Source organism: Salvelinus fontinalis, chromosome 24 (genome assembly GCF_029448725.1).
Source record: "Salvelinus fontinalis isolate EN_2023a chromosome 24, ASM2944872v1, whole genome shotgun sequence".
Lineage (NCBI taxonomy): Eukaryota > Metazoa > Chordata > Actinopteri > Salmoniformes > Salmonidae > Salvelinus > Salvelinus fontinalis.
Window position 1 is genome coordinate 31832606 of NC_074688.1, and position 19277 is coordinate 31851882.

Consider the following 19277-nt stretch of genomic DNA (forward strand, 5'->3'; position numbering starts at 1 on the left):
CCTGAAGGCGCATGTGTGTTTTGATTATGAGGGAAGCGTAGTCTTTTCTCCTGTGTGCAGGTCTGTCTGAGGCTGGGAGTTGCAGAATGAAATGCGGAAGAGGGGAAACGGAGGAGAAAACCAGAAGCGCTATGAGACGGGGCACAGGAAATGACACGGGGCTTGGTGCCTCCCTCACTCTCACACCAGGGAAGAAGCATGCTGTAGAGCACACTGGGTACAACATTATGTTTCAATCCTCACACATTCTCTCTCTTTCGATGAGGGGAACTGTATTAAACAGTCAACAAGTAAACAAACAGTGGTGCAGTGTCACTAAGGGAAGAGGCACAGAATACCATAATGATACATTCCAAAGGCACATAAATCAATGCTATTATCTACTCACACCCTCTTAACAAAACAAGCCCTCGGGCCACTTAATATAATATCCAAACTACTTCTCATTATAGTACTATTCTCAATGTTATACCACTAAACACCACTAGAGGGCAACACTTCCTATTCAAGGAAGGCCTTGTAAATGTATTCAATGCCCTCACATAGCCACTTGGGGGAGTAAGAACACTAAATATAAACCAGCCTGTATGTTGTGTGACTGCAGCAGCAGCACAAAGACAAAGAGCTGATTCTTCACCAATCATAACAAACTGCCGTCACTCTCCAGAGGAAGAGAGGAAACTAATCCCAATCATGTGCGCCACAAAAGCTTAGTAATAGTATGACACAAGGCTAGGCTGTGTGGGGAGTGAGCTGAGGGGAATCTGGGGAGATCAGTGTTGTACTGTATACTGGACAGGCGTTGCCTGCAGTGCTGAGGGAGAGTGCTTCTAGAAGCTGGCCAGAGAGGTGTGGTTGGATGAAGGGTGGGAACTGCTGCTCAAGGCTGAATTTAGAACACGGAGAATAGAAATACAGTAACTGAGTTTGTGTGTGTGGTTGCATGCATGCTACGTAAAATCCCAGGACATTTACAGAATTAGGAAAGACTGCCTTCTCGTCTTGTGCACCAGTGGTATGGAATAGTCTACAATCCATGCTTCACCTAGATATGTTAGTGCCACTGAATGAACTTCACATTTTGATGTGTGTGTGTGTATGTGTGTGTATTAATGCATAATAACCTTATAGATCAGTGGTGCAGTATAGTACAGATAGACCAATCTGATTTCATGACATGAGCATTGTAACAGTAAGTAGGAGTTGTTTCACGGAACACTGATGGTGAACGAGAGAGCGGGCCGGGAAGTGTGTCCACTGGATGATGTGTGTGACGGCGCTCCCATCCTGCTGTACGCATGGCAAACAGTAGGATCCAAGAGGAAATGAAGGTATGAGTTTGTCAGCTGGGAATAACAGGAATAACATGCTGCCTATGACACGCACAGAGCTGGAATGTCCAACACTCAACTGCATGGTATTCAACACAATATTCACTATACCCACGGGGGAAACAATGTTCTATATTTCACAACACACATTTTCATTTCAAATATTAAATCTGGGTTACATTTGATTAAAATCCCTGTCAATTCAGAGAATGAATCCGTCGGCCCTCCTCCGGACAAATTCCAATTCAGTTGACAGGAATGTAAAATGAAATTGACACATGCTCTGGTAACAGACACAGACACAGACACGCACGCACACACGCACGCACGCACGCACACAATGATTTCCTCCCTAATCCCTAGTCTTCCAGGTTGATTGGTGTGTATGAACCAGGATGTGAGTGCTTCTGTAACACTGTGACCATCTGCTGCCCAGGCCTGTTGACAGGAGAGTCTATCCTATCGAGGAAGGGTATTAGGAGAATAACACAAGTCATCGAGGAAGGTTATTAGGAGAATAACACAAGTCATCGAGGAAGGAACCCTCTCAAATCAGTGCCAAGCACACTAGTTTTCCAACGCTGTAGGTCAGTTGTGTAACATGGTCATAATAACACAGTCCTCTAGGATGTGTATACGTCCCTGACTCCTAACAATGACTGGCGTCCCCTGAGGGAGACACCCAGTGACTAACCTAGTTGTCTGTCATCAGACATGTCCTGGCCAGCCTCTACATGTCTCCCATCAAACACAGACTAGTACAATTGAGGGCTGTGCCATATTATGGCCAAAATATAATATCCCAACATTGTTCTTGTTTTTTACAGTATGGTGGTGTTTTTTGTTTTAAGGTTCTTAATGTTTTATGAGTAGGGCATGACCCTAGGATGACAACAAATGAATTATATATGGTTTTAATGTGCTTTCTCCATTCTAATGTTATACTCAACCAAACTAGATGAAAACTGAAAGTGAAGTAGTCCAATTTGTAGAACTTGTTGTTTTAGACGGTATTGTAAAAATCCATACCGTTATGTGGATGCATACCAGTATACCATTACACATCACCTCTAGTCCAAGTCCTCTACCATCACACACTTTACTCATCTTTCACATTACTACAGAAAGAGAAACACACACACACACAAAGTCTACATAAGCCCTCAAACACACGCTGTTGTTTGTTTAAGGTTTTGTCTTTAAAAACTCCCAAAACACTGACTCATACAAAGAATAGCCACAGCCAATACAGTAGTTAACTAAGGCACAATGATACCCTTCATGGTAATCAGAGGAAAAACATTAGCTACACACACACACACACACACACACACACACACACACACACACACACACACACACACACACACACACACACACACACACACACACACACACACACACACACACACACACACACACACACACACACACACACACACACACACACACACACACACAGTACCTTGGCAGGCTCCAGTCTATGCTGAGTGCTCTCCTGGCCCATAAGGCAGGTGTTATGAAAGCTATAATATGAAACTCCAAATCGGTCTTCAGCAGTCCTTATGGACACCATGATGTTATGTTGAGAATAGAGCCTACTATCTGTCAGCTAGTCAGTCCTTATGGACACCATGATGTTATGTTGAGAATAGACCTCACTATCTGTCAGCTAGTCAGTCCTTATGGACACCATGATGTTATGTTGAGAATAGACCTCACTATCTGCCACCTAGTCAGTCCTTATGGGCACCATGATGTTATGTTGAGAATAGAGCTCACTATCTGCCACCTAGTCAGTCCTTATGGAGACCATGATGTTATGTTGAGAATAGAGCTCACTATCTGTCAGCTAGTCAGTCCTTATGGAGACCATGATGTTATGTTCAGAATAGAGCCTACTATCTGCCAGCTAGTCAGTCCTTATGGAGACCATGATGTTATGTTCAGAATAGAGCTCACTATCTGCCAGCCAGTCAGTTCTTATGGAGACCATGATGTTATGTTCAGAATAGAGCCTACTATCTGCCAGCTAGTCAGTCCTTATGGACACCATGATGTTATGTTCAGAATAGAGCTCACTATCTGCCAGCCAGTCAGTTCTTATGGACACCATGATGTTATGTTCAGAATAGAGCCTACTATCTACCAGCTAGTCAGCCAAGACAATAGAGCATCCTCCCTTGTTCACCCCCTCCCTGTAAGGCACCTAGAATGTAATGATGCCAGCCTGGAGTAGAGGGTAACTTCTGGCTCCTGAAGGCCACTCTGGCCAGGGCTGCTTGTTTAGCTAATGTATGCAAACAGCCCTCCCTCCCCATCCCTCACTCTCCATCTCACAGTCATATTAAGAGAAGCCTCCTCCTGTGTACAAACACACAAACACAGACACACACACAGCCTCTGGGTCCTCTCCGCTCTGGGCTCTAGGCCCCAGAGGAGAATCTATTCTTAGCAGCACCGCAGTGTACAGTACACATCCCTGGCGTGGCTAACACAGACTGATAGCATCTCTTGAACTGGGAGGAGACACACAGGAGGAGACACACAGGAGACACACACACTGGGTTTCATGGATTTAACTTGTGATTACAAAGCTCAGAATGACATCAGAGATAATGAAGAATGGGGGTAGAGAGGGATTTAGAGTACGTGTGTGTGTGTGTGTGTGTGTGTGTGTGTGTGTGTGTGTGTGTGTGTGTGTGTGTGTGTGTGTGTGTGTGTGTGTGTGTGTGTGTGTGTGTGTGTGTGTGTGTGTGTGTGTGTGTGTGTGTGTGTGTGTGTGTGTGTGTGTGTGTGCGTGCGTCACAGAACTTGAGACAGAATGTGTGATGCATACCTTGCATCCATTGCTCATCCCCACACAGAGCCTATGCAGCTGGACCGCCACCAGTCTGACCTTGTTTTGACCTACTGTAATGAACACAAGTGGCTATGGAGAAACAGATCAAGTGCCCACATTTTCCATCCCTTATAAGACAAGTGCTGAAGCAAACAAAAAAACCTAACGGCAACAATAGCTTTCTACATTCCAATGCATTGAGCAGTCTGTGCCCTCACTATCATAAACACAGTTGATGCCTTTGTACACTTCCCTGCTAATGTTAACCAATGTGCCTCAAATCCACATGACAGCGAGTCCATTAGGAACCATATACTGTACATCAGCACCACTAATCCATAGGAGTACACTGCATTAGAGCTGAGCCCAAATACTTCCACACAGGGCTGTATGTATGTACAGTATGTATGGGTAAGTAGCACTGTATGTGCTATGGGTGAGCAGGCACTGGACGGTCAGGCAGACAGACCGACAGGTAGACAGGCAGACAGTGGCAGGCAGACAGTGGCAAACAGGCAGGCAGACAGTGCAGACAGGCAGACAGGCAGACAGACAGAGAGACAGAGGCTGACATCTGGTGAGACTTTGTTGCAGAGTGCTCCATAGAGAGACCACGCCTGACCGGGCTCCAGTCGCCATGTTTCCACTGTGATCCAGGGTAAAAGATCTAGGTCACTGTCACACTCACACACACACACACACACACACACACACACACACACACACACACACACACACACACACACACACACACACACACACACACACACACACACACACTAAAGACACAGTTATTCACTCACATACTAAAGACACAGTTATTCACTCACATACCAAAGAGGCACACAAACACAAACCAGTCCTAACCCCCTCCTCACATAAGGAAGCCAGGCGAGCACACAAGTGTGAACACACCAAGCCTGATCAGAGCAGGAAGGGTCAGAGAGGGCAAAGGCAAGCAAGCCTGTCAAAACACACATCAATCATGCCATTACACAACCTTGGCATTTAACCCTATTTGTACAGAGGTTAAATATATTCATGACACTTCGTTTGTTTGATATGCAACCAGAGAAGCCATGGGCTATATTCTTTTAAAACTCTGTGTTGTTGTATGTGTCGAATTGCTATGCTTTATCTTGGCCAGGTCGCAGTTGCAAATGAGAACTTGTTCTCAACTAGCCTACCTGGTTAAATAAAGGTGAAATAAATAAAATACATTTAAAAAATGAATGACTACAGCCAAGTGTTCCCATAAGCTTGTGTTGTTATTATTAGCGGCTTGTGTCTTTTTTAATATCGAGGAAAATTTCCCTTTCTCTGGTCATAGGAGTAACAACATGAATTGGTGCATGAGGCAGAAATAATGCAGTGCGACTTGAGTTTCGCCATCAGCTGGAAGACTGTCCCTTTTTCTCAGCGGATGGAGGGCGAGCGAAGGGACTGTGAGTCGAGAGGCAGCTTCACCCCTACTCCCTCCCCTCAGACTGACCATCAGATGCTGGAATTCAGTCCAGTAAAAAAATTATACACTGAACAAAAATATAAACGAAGCATGTAAAGTGTTTGTCCCATGTTTCATGAGCTGGAATAAAATATTCTAGAAATGTTCCATACGCACAAAAAACGCATTTCTCTCAAATGTTGTGCACAAATTTGTTTACATCCCTGTTAGTGAACATTTCTAATTTTCCAAGATAATCCATCCACCTGACAGGTGTGGCGTGTCAAGAAGCTGATAAAACAGCATGATCATTACACAGTTGCACCTTGTGCCCTCCCAGGCCCAATCATGGCTGCGCCCTTGCCCAACCATGTGAAATCCCTAAATTAGGGCCTAATGAACTTGTTTCAATTGACTGATTTCCTTATATGATCTGTAACTCAATAAAATCATTGAAATTGTTGCGTTTATATTTTTGTTCAGTATTTTTATATTTATTTAATATGCTCACTCAGCTGTGCCTCACAAGAAAAACAACACATTATAAGTGTGATCATATACCTACATGTTATTAAAAAATTGTTTCAAAATGGTCTGAGAAGAAGACCATTGTCAGGGCAATTCAAGCATAGCCAATATGCAGTGATAATGTATTGGGCCTATAGCCTTCTGCACAAACCTCATTGCTACAGAACTGTTTTTAATTGGTTAATGTTGCATAGGCTTATGTTTTTTAAGAATGTTTAAAAACAATCTGAGCGGTAGATCTCTAACCAATGAGCTAGGCCAGGTCAGTCACAGCTAGGCTATAGGCCAGGTCAGTTACAGCTAGACTATAGGCCAGGTCAGTTACAGCTAGACTATAGGCCAGGTCAGTCACAGCTAGGCTATAGGCCAGGTCAGTTACAGCTAGGCTATAGGCCAGGTCAGTTACAGCTAGACTATAGGCCAGGTCAGTCACAGCTAGGCTATAGGCCAGGTCAGTTACAGCTAGGCTATAGGCCAGGTCAGTTACAGATAGGCTATAGGCCAGGTCAGTTACAGATAGGCTATAGGCCAGGTCAGTTACAGCGAGGCTATAGGCCAGGTCAATCACAGCTAGGCTATAGGCCAGGTCAATCACAGCTAGACTATAGGTCAGGTCAGTTACAGCGAGGCTATAGGCCAGGTCAATCACAGCTAGGCTATAGGCCAGGTCAATCACAGCTAGACTATAGGTCAGGTCAGTCACAGCTAGGCTATAGGCCAGGTCAGTTACAGCTAGGCTATAGGCCAGGTCAGTTACAGATAGGCTATAGGCCAGGTCAGTTACAGCGAGGCTATAGGCCAGGTCAATCACAGCTAGGCTATAGGCCAGGTCAGTTACAGCTAGACTATAGGCCAGGTCAGCTACAGCTAGACTATAGGCCCGGTCAGTTACAGCTAGACTATAGGCCAGGTCAGTTACAGCTAGACTATAGGTCAGGTCAGTTACAGCTAAAACTATAGGTCAGGTCAGTTACAGCTAGACTATAGGTCAGGTCAGTTACAGCTAGGCTATAGGCCAGGTCAGTTACAGCTAGACTTTTGGCCAGGACAGTTACAGCTAGACTATAGGTCAGGTCAGTTACAACTAGACTATAGGCCAGGTCAGTTACAGCTAGACTATAGGTCAGGTCAGCTACAGCTAGGCTATAGGCCAGGTCAGTCACAGCTAGACTATAGGTCAGGTCAGTCACAGCTAGACTATAGGTCAGGTCAGTTACAGATAGACTATAGGTCAGGTCAGTTACAGCTAGACTATAGGTCAGGTCAGTTACAGATAGACTATAGGCCAGGTCAGTTACAGATAGACTATAGGCCAGGTCAGTTACAGCTAGGCTATAGGTCAGGTCAGTTACAGCTAGACTATAGGTCAGGTCAGTTACAGCTAGGCTATAGGTCCGGTCAGTCACAGCTAGACTATAGGTCAGGTCAGTTACAGCTAGACTATAGGCCAGGTCAGTCACAGCTAGACTATAGGTCAGGTCAGTTACAGATAGACTATAGGTCAGGTCAGTCACAGCTAGGCTATAGGTCAGGTCAGTCACAGCTAGGCTATAGGTCAGGTCAGTTACAGATAGACTATAGGTCAGGTCAGTTACAGATAGACTATAGGTCAGGTCAGTTACAGCTAGACTATCGGTCAGGTCAGTTACAGATATACTATAGGTCAGGTCAGTTACAGCTAGACTATAGGCCAGGTCAGTTACAGCTAGATATAGGTCAGGTCAGGGCTGACGTCAGTAGACACAGCTGTGTTCAGCTGTTAGCAAAAGGGTTGCACACACACAGTACTACAGTACACACATTCAAGAACCCTCGCCTCCATTCTTCCTACCTCCTCTTCTCCTCTCCTCCTCCTCCTCTCATCTCTCCTCCCCTCTAGCCCTTCCTTCTGGGTACAGGCATTGCAATGCCACAATCGCTGCTTGTTTCCATGGCAGCGAGAACAGGCAGGCTAATTCTATGTGGCTGCTGCTGTAATCTCTATGGAATGTGGCCTCTGACCTCTGACCCTGTGTGCAGGGGCAATGGTCAGGGGAGAAGTTCTACAGGGTCACGAGCACATCAAGAGCCAATCACATTCTACTCTGTCAGCTGGGATGGGTTGTGCTGGGGTGGCCGCTCAATAACTAGACGAGTGAGCAACATAGATCAGGGGTTGGGGGTAGGAGTGGAAAGAGAGAGGGCACAACATCAATATCTTTTAACATGGCCAAGCCCTCAGGCCAGTTATGCGCTTGTAAATTTAAATTCCAGCTTCTGCCTGCATGCACTAAACATATAGGCACAGTACAGTTTAGGGCAGACTGTTTTACAATGTGTAATAACACAGTCAATAATTACTGTCAATAGCATAACAATCTAATGTGTGTGTAATGATCATTGGTCATCAGTCTTACTGACAGAATGTAATATAGTATGTAATAATGGGTGTACATTTAGGTTAGAACCATGTGACAGTAGTAGACTAAGGTTACAGTGTCTGTGATCAAGCAGAGTGAGGCTACAGAGACCTTAAAAAGCTCCTTTTCTCAATTTCCCTCACATGTTGTTGTTTATGATTATTAGGAATGCACACACATACGGTCCCAAGTCAAGTTATAACTATAGATTTATAAAGCCAGAGTCTTCCTGTGTCCTGTATAGTGGTCAGTGATGGACTTTGGTGATTGTAATAAGATTGTTCAGCTTAGCTGTGCATTTGGCCACAGTGATTAGCTTTACAGTCTCTAGGTTAATTTAGTTTAGTAGGGAAATATTAAACTGGGAGATGGGGAGAAAATGAGATGTGACGGTATGAACACACTCACATAGACCAACATGTGTGCACACACAGGCACTCACACACTCACATTCATAACAAGCACACACACACACACAAATAAAGCTGGGGGCAAAGAGTATCTCCACCTCACTGGGACAACTCTGTGCTCAAGCTGCCTCATCAGACAGGTCCCAGGGGTGAGTAAACACGCACAAACACACACACTGCATGTGTCTGATGGTCAAAGTCCCATAACAAATCCATTGTCATTTGTTGATCCTGTCTGGAGCTGTGCAGATCATGTACCTCACAATAAGAAGCGGATGAATATTGGAAACCCTAGCAGCACATGAGCAGTTGCTTACGTAATATTTCCCCACACACACAGAGCCCAGATGTCATTACGGGAGCTGTCCTTAGGCATAGTCACTCAGAGATGTTAGCCTGACATTACATTACAGCGTCTAACAGGATGTCACTCAGAGATGTTAGCCTGACATTACATTACAGAATCTAACAGGATGTCACTCAGAGATGTTAGCCTGACATTACATTACAGAATCTAACAGGATGTCACTCAGAGATGTTAGCCTGACATTACATTACGGTGTCTAACAGGATGTCACTCAGAGATGTTAGCCTGACATTACATTACAGCGTCTAACAGGATGTCACTCAGAGATGTTAGCCTGACATTACATTACAGAGTCTAACAGGATGTCACTCAGAGATGTTAGCCTGACATTACATTACAGAGTCTAACAGGATGTCACTCAGAGATGTTAGCCTGACATTACATTACGGTGTCTAACAGGATGTCACTCAGAGATGTTTGCCTGACATTACATTACAGAGTCTAATAGGATGTCACTCAGAGATGTTAGCCTGACATTACATTACAGCGTCTAACAGGATGTCACTCAGAGATGTTTGCCTGACATTACATTACAGAGTCTAATAGGATGTCACTCAGAGATGTTAGCCTGACATTACATTACAGAGTCTAATAGGATGTCACTCAGAGATGTTTGCCTGACATTACATTACAGAGTCTAATAGGATGTCACTCAGAGATGTTAGCCTGACATTACATTACAGAGTCTAACAGGATGTCACTCAGAGATGTTTGCCTGACATTACATTACAGAATCTAACAGGATTGCATTGATTGACTGCCCTGCGCTGCTCTCACACAAGCACTCCCACAAACACACAACCTCAGTCCCCTTCGGCCACAGTAATATCCACTCAGATTGTAAACAGTGGCCTGGTCCCAACCAGGGCTGCTGTTACTGTAGAGCAGGACTTCCCAGTAGACGGCCCGCAGGGCAAATTCAGCACACAGGTGATTTTATTTGGCCCTCTAAAGATTTTTGATAATTTTTTTTAATCATAAAAAAATATATTATAATAATTTTCATGTTGGAAATAAGACTGTAAAATGACCAGGAAATCATATCCAAGTGATTTTAATTGAGGACATCTGTTACCAAGTATTCCCACGCATAAATGGCGCCGGAGATGATGGCTGACGTTTTACGTGCTCCTAACCAACTGTGTTTGTAATTTATTCAGTACATAATGTTGCTGCTACCATCTCTTATCCTGTTAAGGCTAGGGGGTGCTGTTGTCACTATTTATGGAAATCGTGTAATTTTTGAAACGGCTTCCTACAAAATTCTTGATCGTACAATATGCATATTATTATTATTATTGGATAGAAAACAGTCTATAGTTTCTATAGCCGTTGAAATTTTGTCTCTGAGTGGAACAGAACTCATTCTACAGCAATTTCCCTGACATGGAGTCAGATTTCACACATTTTGGCCCCTGTTCTGGAGTCAGTTTTAAGGCCACTGTTATTGCTATGAGTATACGGACACTGCTTACGTCTTCCCCTGGATGCCTTTACGTGATGACGCTTTGAATGGTATCGATTGCCCAATCACAGCCCCTATAAAACAAAAACACGTGTAGGTAGGAACTCTTTTCTAGGTGCGTCAGGCGCGCGGAGGACACCGACCTACTGTTTTTCCAAGCATTAGTGTAGCCAGTTATATTTCTCAGGTCATGTTTCTACTCGTTATAGGAGTTAAAAACATCATAAGGTAGTTAATTTAAAGCGTTTTATAGCAATTTATATCCGTTTAGTGCGATTTTGGGACATTTATTTCTGAGACACTGTGAATCTCTGGGCACCGTTCCAGTTCATGCCGAACGCAATGTGCATTTCTACATGGCAAGAGGACAGCTTTCGACCAAAAGACGATTAGACCCAAGAAAGGATTCTTTGACCAAGATTCTGATGGAAGAACAGCTCAAAGTAGGAACAATTTATTATGATAAATCGTGTTTCTGTCGAAAAATGTTAATGGCTTAGGACGCCATCTTTTTGACGTAGCTTCGCTTGGCGCAAACTGTATTAAAAAGTAAGGATAATTAAAAAAATGTAAATCCGCGATTGTATTAAGAATTAAATTGTCTATCAATCGCTGTCCACCCTATATTTTTTAGTCACGTTTATGAGTATTTATGTATACGACTAGATCACTGTCTAATGTGGCGCAGGACATTTTCTGACCAGCTGGGCTACTTTTCTCATTGTCTAACCATGATTTTGGTGGCTAAATATGCACATTTTCGAACAAACTGTATATGTATGTTGTAATGTGATGTTACAGGAGTGTCATCTGAAGAATTCTGAGAAGGTTAGTGAAAAAATTAATATATTTTGGCGATGTTTACGTTATCGCTCTCTTTGGCTAGAATCAATGCTGGTGTAATGTTTGCACATGTGCTATGCTAATATAACGATTTATTGTGTTTTCGCTGTAAGACACTTAGAAAATCTGAAATATTGTCTGTATTCACAGGATCTGTGTCTTTCGATTAGTGTATGCTGTGTATTTTTACGAAATGTTTGATGATTAGTAGTTAGGTAAACACGTTGCTCATTGTATTTATTCTAGTCCATTTGTGACGGTGGGTGCAATTGTAAACTATGACATCTACCTGAAATATGCACATTTTTCTAACAAAATCTATCCTATACCATAAATATGTTATCAGACTGTCATCTGATGAGCTTTTTTCTTGGTTAGTGGCTATCAATATCTTAGTTTAGCCGAATTGGTGATAGCTACTGGTATTGGTGGACAAGGAAAAGATGGTGGATTATGCTAATGTGTTTAGCTAATAGATTTACATCTTTACATATTGTGTCTTCCCTGTAAAACATTTTAAAAATCGGACATGTTGGCTGGATTCACAAGATCTGTGTCTTTCATTAGCTGTATTGGACTTTAATGTGTGAAAGTTAAATATTAAAAAAAAAAATGTTTTTTGAATTTCACGGCTCTGCCTTTTCAGTGGGGGTGGGGGGGGGGGGGGTCCTAGACAGGTTATGACCGAAAATAACTTCTGGACATCAGATACAGCGCTTACTCAGAGTCGTGGCTGAACGACGACATTATCAACATACAGCTGGCTGGTTATACGCTGTATCGGCAGGATAGAACAGCGGCGTCTGGTAAGACAAGGGGGGCGGACTATGTATATTTGTAAACAACAGCTGGTGCACGATATCTAAGAAAGTATCAAGGTTTCACGCGCCTGACGTAGAGTCTCATGATAAGCTGTAGACCACACTATCTACCTAGAGAGTTTTCATCTTTATTTTTCGTAGCTGTCTAGGGTTACAAAGGGTCGGAAACTTTCCGGTAAATTTACGGAAATATTCCATAGGAGGTTACGCCCTTTTCCTTAAATTCATCAAAAAAGTTAGCTTATAACAGTGAACCTTTTTAATGGGATACACAAGGCAATTCTAGGTCTTGTGGCATATTTTGGTTAAACTATCCCCAATTCAATGGAATTGCAACCCTCTGCATGCACAGTGTACTCTTCCATCACATGTACAGCTGTTTCTCAAGATCTTGCACACTAATGAGATGCTATTGAGCCCCCACTACTACTACTGTCTGAGCCAAGGACTACAAGCTTTCTGGTAAGTTTTGATTACAATACTGGGTGGGGTGAATATATTTTATATGACATACATGATTTTCTGTTAACTAGTAAATAGTAGCCTTCAGCAAAGTGCGTTTAAATCATTTATAATATGTTAACAATTTCTGCTAGTTAGTTTTTACCCTGTAGGTTTTAGCTTGCTTGAGCCTGCTAAATGAGGAGTGTTAACCTGTTGAGGACAGAGGGCGCTGTTTTTAACTTTGGGGGAAAATCGTGCCCAATTTAAACGGCCTCGTACTCAATTCTTGTTCGTACAATATGCATATTATTATTACTATTGGATAGAAAACACTCTCTAGTTTCTAAAACCGTTTTAATTATATCTGTGAGTAAAACAGAACTCCTTTTGCAGCAAACTTCCAGACAGGAAGTGGAAAATCTGAAATCGATGCACTGTTCTAGGGCCTGCCTATTAATGTCCTTGATATATATTAGTATAGATGCACTTCATATATCTTCCACTAGATGTCGACAGGAAGTGAGAGAAGAAATGGAGTGTGTAACTTGATCTGGGGTCGAATAATAGCTCTCGGCATGACGTGTCACCAGTTTCCTGTTTTCTGGAGAGCGCGTGAAGGGACCTGGATTTGCCTTCTGATTAGCTGTCGTTATGGACGACTAATATCTCCGGCTTTGATTTTATTTGATACATGTGACAATATCATCGTAAAGTATGTTTTTTCAATATAGTTTTATTAGATTATTGAAATTTATTCGGGACGTTAGGCGTGCTGCGTTGTGTGCCTTTGTTCAGGAAGGAGAGCTTAGCGCCACTTTGCTAGCTTTCCGTGCTAATTGACTGGAGAAGAGGACATTCTAAATCCAAACAACGATTGTTCCCGACAAAGGACCCCTTGTACAACATTCTGATGAAAGATCATCAAAAGTAGGACCCATTTTATGATGCTATTTCATATATCTGTCGAACATGTTGTACTAGTCGTTTGCGCCCAGATTTTGGGTACTCTCTCGCTATACCTAAGCTGGATGTCGTAATGAAGTTATTTTTAGAATTCTAACACGGTGATTGCATTAAGAACTTAAGAACTAGTGTATCTATCATTTCCTATACAACATGTATTTTCTAGTAACGTTTATGAATAGTTATTTGGTCAGAATAGTTGGAGTGTCATAAAAATATCCGCACATTCTGGGAAAAAGATGCTACGTTAGCACAATGTATAACCACTGATTTCAGCTCTAAATAAGCACATTTCTGAACAAAACATAAGTGTATGTATAACCTGATGTTATAGGACTGTCATCTGATGAAGGTTTATGAAGGTTAGTGAAAATTAATATATTTTGCTGGTTTATTCCCTATCGCTAACGTGCCTATTGCTATCGCTAACGTGCCTTGATGAATGAATGCGGTAGTGTGGTAGGCTATTGTAGTAAGCTAATATAATGCTATATTGTGTTTTCGCTGTAAAACACTTAAAAAATCGGAAATATTGGCTGGATTCACAAGATGTTTGTCTTTAATTTGCTGTACACCATCGATTTTTCAGAAATGTTTTATGATGAGTATTTAGGTATTTGACGTTGATGTCTGTAATTACTCTGGCTGCTTCGGTTCTATTTCTGACGGTAGCTGTGATGGTAGCTGCCATGTAAAACTGATTTATACCTCAAATATGCACATTTTTCGAACAAAACATAGATTTATTGTAAAACATGTTATAAGACTGTCATCTGATAAAGTTGTTTCTTGGTTAGTTTGGTTGGTTCTTGGTTAGTTAGGTTGGCTTTGTGCATGCTACCTGTGCTGTGAAAAATGTCTGTCCTTTTTTGTATTTGGTGGTGAGCTAACATAAATATATGTGGTGTTTTCGCTGTAAAACATTTTAAAGATCGGACATGTTGACTGGATTCACAAGATGTGTATCTTACATTTGCTGTATTGGACTTGTTAATGTGTGAAAGTTAAATATTTCTAAAAAATATCTTTTGAATTTCGCTCTCTGCCTTTTCAGTGGAATGTGGGAGGAGTTCCGCTAGCGGAACGCCAGAGCCAGACAGGTTAATTCACCTGTTTCCATACATGTTTCATTTTAAAACATTTATCTTACAAAGGAGTTGTTTAATCTAACTGCTTAACTATTTATCTGTATATGGAATTGTATTTGTTATTTATGTACTCCTTTTTTTCCAATCTTTACAGGAAAATGCCATGTATTTGTGGAGACATTTCACTGCAGCTAATGTAGAAGGAAAAGCTGCGTACATTTGCAAGTACTGTGCCAAATCATATGTGAATATTGCAACAAAGATGCACAATCATCTGGCCAAGTGCATAAAGTTTCCACAGCGCTCACAAAAGTCCCTCTACTTCTAGTCGAGGGGAAAATTATGAATCAGACACCTTATCGATAGCAACAGATTTTTTGACTCAATGGAGGAAAGTAGTCAGAGAAATGCTGATGAATGTCTTGCTCGAGCTGTGTATGCAACTGGTTCACCTCTGATGCTCACATGCAATGTGTATTGGAAGAGATTTCTGAATGTTCTTCACCCAGCATACAACCCTCAAACCAGATATGCTTTATCTACTCATTTTCTGGATGCAGAGTTCAACAGAGTTAAAGGGAAGGTCAAGCAAATCATAAAGAAAGCAGACTGTATTGCAATCAACTCTGATGAGTGGTCGAATGTTGGTGGGAAAGGAATAATTAACTACATCATCTTCACCCCTCAACCAGTATTCTACAAGAGCAGACACAAGGAACAACATACATACAGGTCTCTACATTGCAGATGAGCTTAAGGCAGTCATCAATGACCTTGGACCACAGAAGGTATTTGCACTGGTGACAGACAATGCTGCGAACATAAAGGCTGCTTGGTCTAAAGTGGAGGAGTCCTACCCTCACATCACACCCATTGGCTATGCTGCTCATGCATTGAATCTGCTCCTCAAGGACATTGTGGCACTGAAAACAATGGATACACTCTGCAAGAGAGCCAAGTAAATGATTAGGTATGTGACGGGTCATCAAGTTATAGCAGCAATCTACCTCACCAAGCAAAGTGAGAAGAATAAGAGCACCACATTGAAGCTGCCCAGCAACACCTGTTGGGTTGGTGTTGTCATCATGTTTGACAGTCTCCTGGAGGGGAAGGAGTCTCTCCAAGAAATGGCCATATCACAGTTTGCCAATATGGACAGCCCCATCAAGAGGATTCTCCTGGATGACGTATTTTGGGAGAGAGTGCTAAGCAGCCTGAAACTCCTGAAACCTATAGCAGTAGCCATCCTGTCTGATGTTCAGACTCTTCTTGCAGATGTAAGAGAAGAAATCTTGTTGGACACCAAGTATGCTGGCAAGAGCATCCTGTCTGGTGCAGAGATCAACAAGGCGTATGGTGTCATCACTACCGTGTCTTGCCACCTTGGCCTGGATGAGGGCAAGGTTCTTGGCAGTCTGGCGAAGTACATTTCCAAACAAGGGCTTTGGGATGGAGATGCAATATGGTAGTCGTGCCAACATATCTCATCAGCCACCTGGTGGAAGGGACTTTGTGGATCTGAGGCTCTTTCCCCTGTTGCCTCCATCATCCTCCAAATCCCACCAATATCAGCCGCCTCAGAACGCAACAGGTCTTTGTTTGGGAACACACACACCAAAGCACGCAACAGGCTGACCAATACAAGGGTTGAAAAAAACTCAAGACCACCTTTACTCCACACACAGACACGTATACAAAGCTCTCCCTCGTCCTCCATTTGGCAAATCTTCTATCCTCCTGATTCCTGCTTACAAGCAGAAATTAAAGCAGGAAGCACTCTGTCAATAAAAAAGTGGTCAGATGAAGCAGATGCTAAGCTACAGGACTGTTTTGCTAGCTTTGCCACATCAGTCATTGGCTTCATCAATAAGTGCATCGATGACATCGTCCCCACAGTGATTGTATGTACATACCCCAAACAGAAGCCATGGATTACAGGCAACATCCGCACTGAGCTAAAGGCTAGAGCTGCCACTTTCAAGGAGCGGGACTCTAACCCGGAAGCTTATAAGAAATCCCGATATGCCCACCGATGAACCATCAAACAGGCAAAGCATCAATACATGACTGAGATCGAATCGTACTACAACAGCTCCAACGCTCGTCGGAAGTGGAGGACTTGCAAATCATTACAGACTACAAAGGGAAGCACAGTCAAGAGCTGCCCAGTGACACAAGCCTACCAGACAACCTAAACTACTTCTATGCTCGCTTCGAGGCAAATAACACTGAAACATGCATGCTGTTCCGGACAACTTTGTGATCACGCTCTCCGCAGCCGATGTGATTAAGACCTTTAAACAGGTCAATATTCACGAGGCCGCAGGACCAGCCGGATTACCAGGACGTGTACTGCGAGCATGCGCTGACCAACTGGCAAGTGTCTTCACTGACATTTTCTCCCTATTCGAGTCTGTAACACCAAAACGTTTTAAGCAGACCACCATAGTCCCTGTGCCCAAGAACACTAAGGTAACCTGACTAAATGACTACCGACCAGTAGCACTCACATCTGTAGCCATGAAATGCTTTTAAAGGCTGGTCATGGCTCACAACACCATTATCTCAGAAACCCTAGATCCACTCCAATTTGCATACCGCCCTAACAGATCCACAGATGATGCAATCTCTATAGCACACAACACTGCCCTTCCCTTCTGGACAAAAGGAATGCCTATGTGAGAATGCTATTCATTGTCTACAGCTCAGTGTTCAACACCATAGTGCCTTCAAAGCTCATCAATAAGCTAAGGACCCTGGGACTAAACAACTCCCTCTGCAACTGGATCCTGGACTTCCTGACGGGCCACACCCTGGTGGTAAGGGTAGGTAACAACACATCCGCCACACTGATCCTCAACATGGGGGCCCCTCAGGGGTGCGTGCTCAGTCCCCTCCTGTACTCCCTGTTCACTCATGACTGCACAGCCGGGCACGACTCCAACACCCTCCTTAAGTTTGCCGATGACACAACAGTGGTCACCGACAACGATGAGACAGCCTATAGGGAGGAGGTCAGAGACCTGGCCATGTGGTGCCAGGACAACAACCTCTCCCTCAACGTGATCAAGACAAACGAGATGATTGTGGACTACAAGAAAAGGAGGACCGTACACGCCCCCATTCTCATTGACGGGGCTGTAGTGGAGCAGGTTGAGAGCTTCAAGTTCCTTGGTGTCCACATCACCAACAAACGAACATGGTCCAAGCACACCAAGACAGTCATGAAGAGGGCACAACAAAACCTATTCCCCCTGATGAGACTGAAAAGATTTGGCATGGGTCCTCAGATCCTCAAATGGTTCTATAGCTGCACCATCGAGAGCATCCTGACTGGTTGCACCACTGCCTGGTATGGCAACTGCTCTGACTCTGACCGCAAGGCACTACAGAGGGTAGTGCGTACGGCCCAGTACATCACTGGGGCCAAGCTTCCTGCCAACCAGGACCTCTATACCAGGCAGTGTCAGAGGAAGACCCTAAAAATTGTCAAAAGACACCAGCCACCCTAGACTGTTCTCTCTGCTACTGCACGGCAAGCGGTACCGGAGCAAGTCTAGGTCCAAGAGGCCTTTAAACAGCTTCTACCCCCAAACCATAAGACTCCTTAACTAGAGGTCGACCGATTAATCGTAATGGCCGATTAATTAGGGCCGATTTCAAGTTTTCATAACAATCGGAAATCTGTATTTTTGGACACCGATTTGGCCGATTTGTATTTATTTATTTATTTATTTATTTTTTACAGCATAATTTAATCTTTATTTAACTAGGCAAGTCAGTTAAGAACATTCTTATTCTCACATTCTTATTTTCAATGACGGCCTAGGAACGGTGGGTTAACTGCCTTGTTCAGGGGCAGAACGACAGATTTTTACCTTGTCAGCTCGGGGATTCAATCTTACAACCTTACAGAAACCTTACAGTTAACTAGTCCAACGCTCTAACCACCTGCCTCTCATTGCACTCCACGAGGAGCCTGCCTGTTACCCAAATGCAGTAAGCCAAGGTAAGTTGCTAGCTAGCATTAAACTTATCTTATAAAAAACAATCAATCAATCAATCATAATCACTAGTTATAACTACACATGGTTGATGATATTACTAGTTTATCTAGCGTGTCCTGCGTTGCATATAATCGATGCGGTGCGAAAAAGCAAAAGAGGACTGTCCTTGCTCCAATGTGTACCTAACCATAAACATCAATGCCTTTCTTAAAATCAATACACAGAAGTATATATTGTTAAACCTGCATATTTAGCTAAAAGGAATCCAGGTTAGCAGGCAATATTAAACTGGTGAAATTGTGTCACTTCTCTTGCGTTCATTGCA

General features: G+C 43.1%; 1 protein-coding gene across 10 annotated transcripts in view; it reads right to left on the reverse strand.

The window, feature by feature from the left end:
• LOC129822295 (unconventional myosin-XVIIIa-like) overlaps nt 1-19277 on the reverse strand; it is a 165268-nt gene that overhangs the window by 101063 nt on the left and 44928 nt on the right. Inside the window, exon 1 of one of the 10 annotated variants that reach the window (XM_055880457.1) lies at nt 2-324. The exons of the other annotated variants lie outside the window; for them this stretch is intronic. Within the exon in view, the coding sequence (XP_055736432.1) occupies nt 2-226 (225 nt within the window). The 5' untranslated portion in view covers nt 227-324. Of the gene's footprint in view, nt 1; nt 325-19277 lie in introns of those variants that run through there. 10 annotated transcript variants of the gene reach the window in all.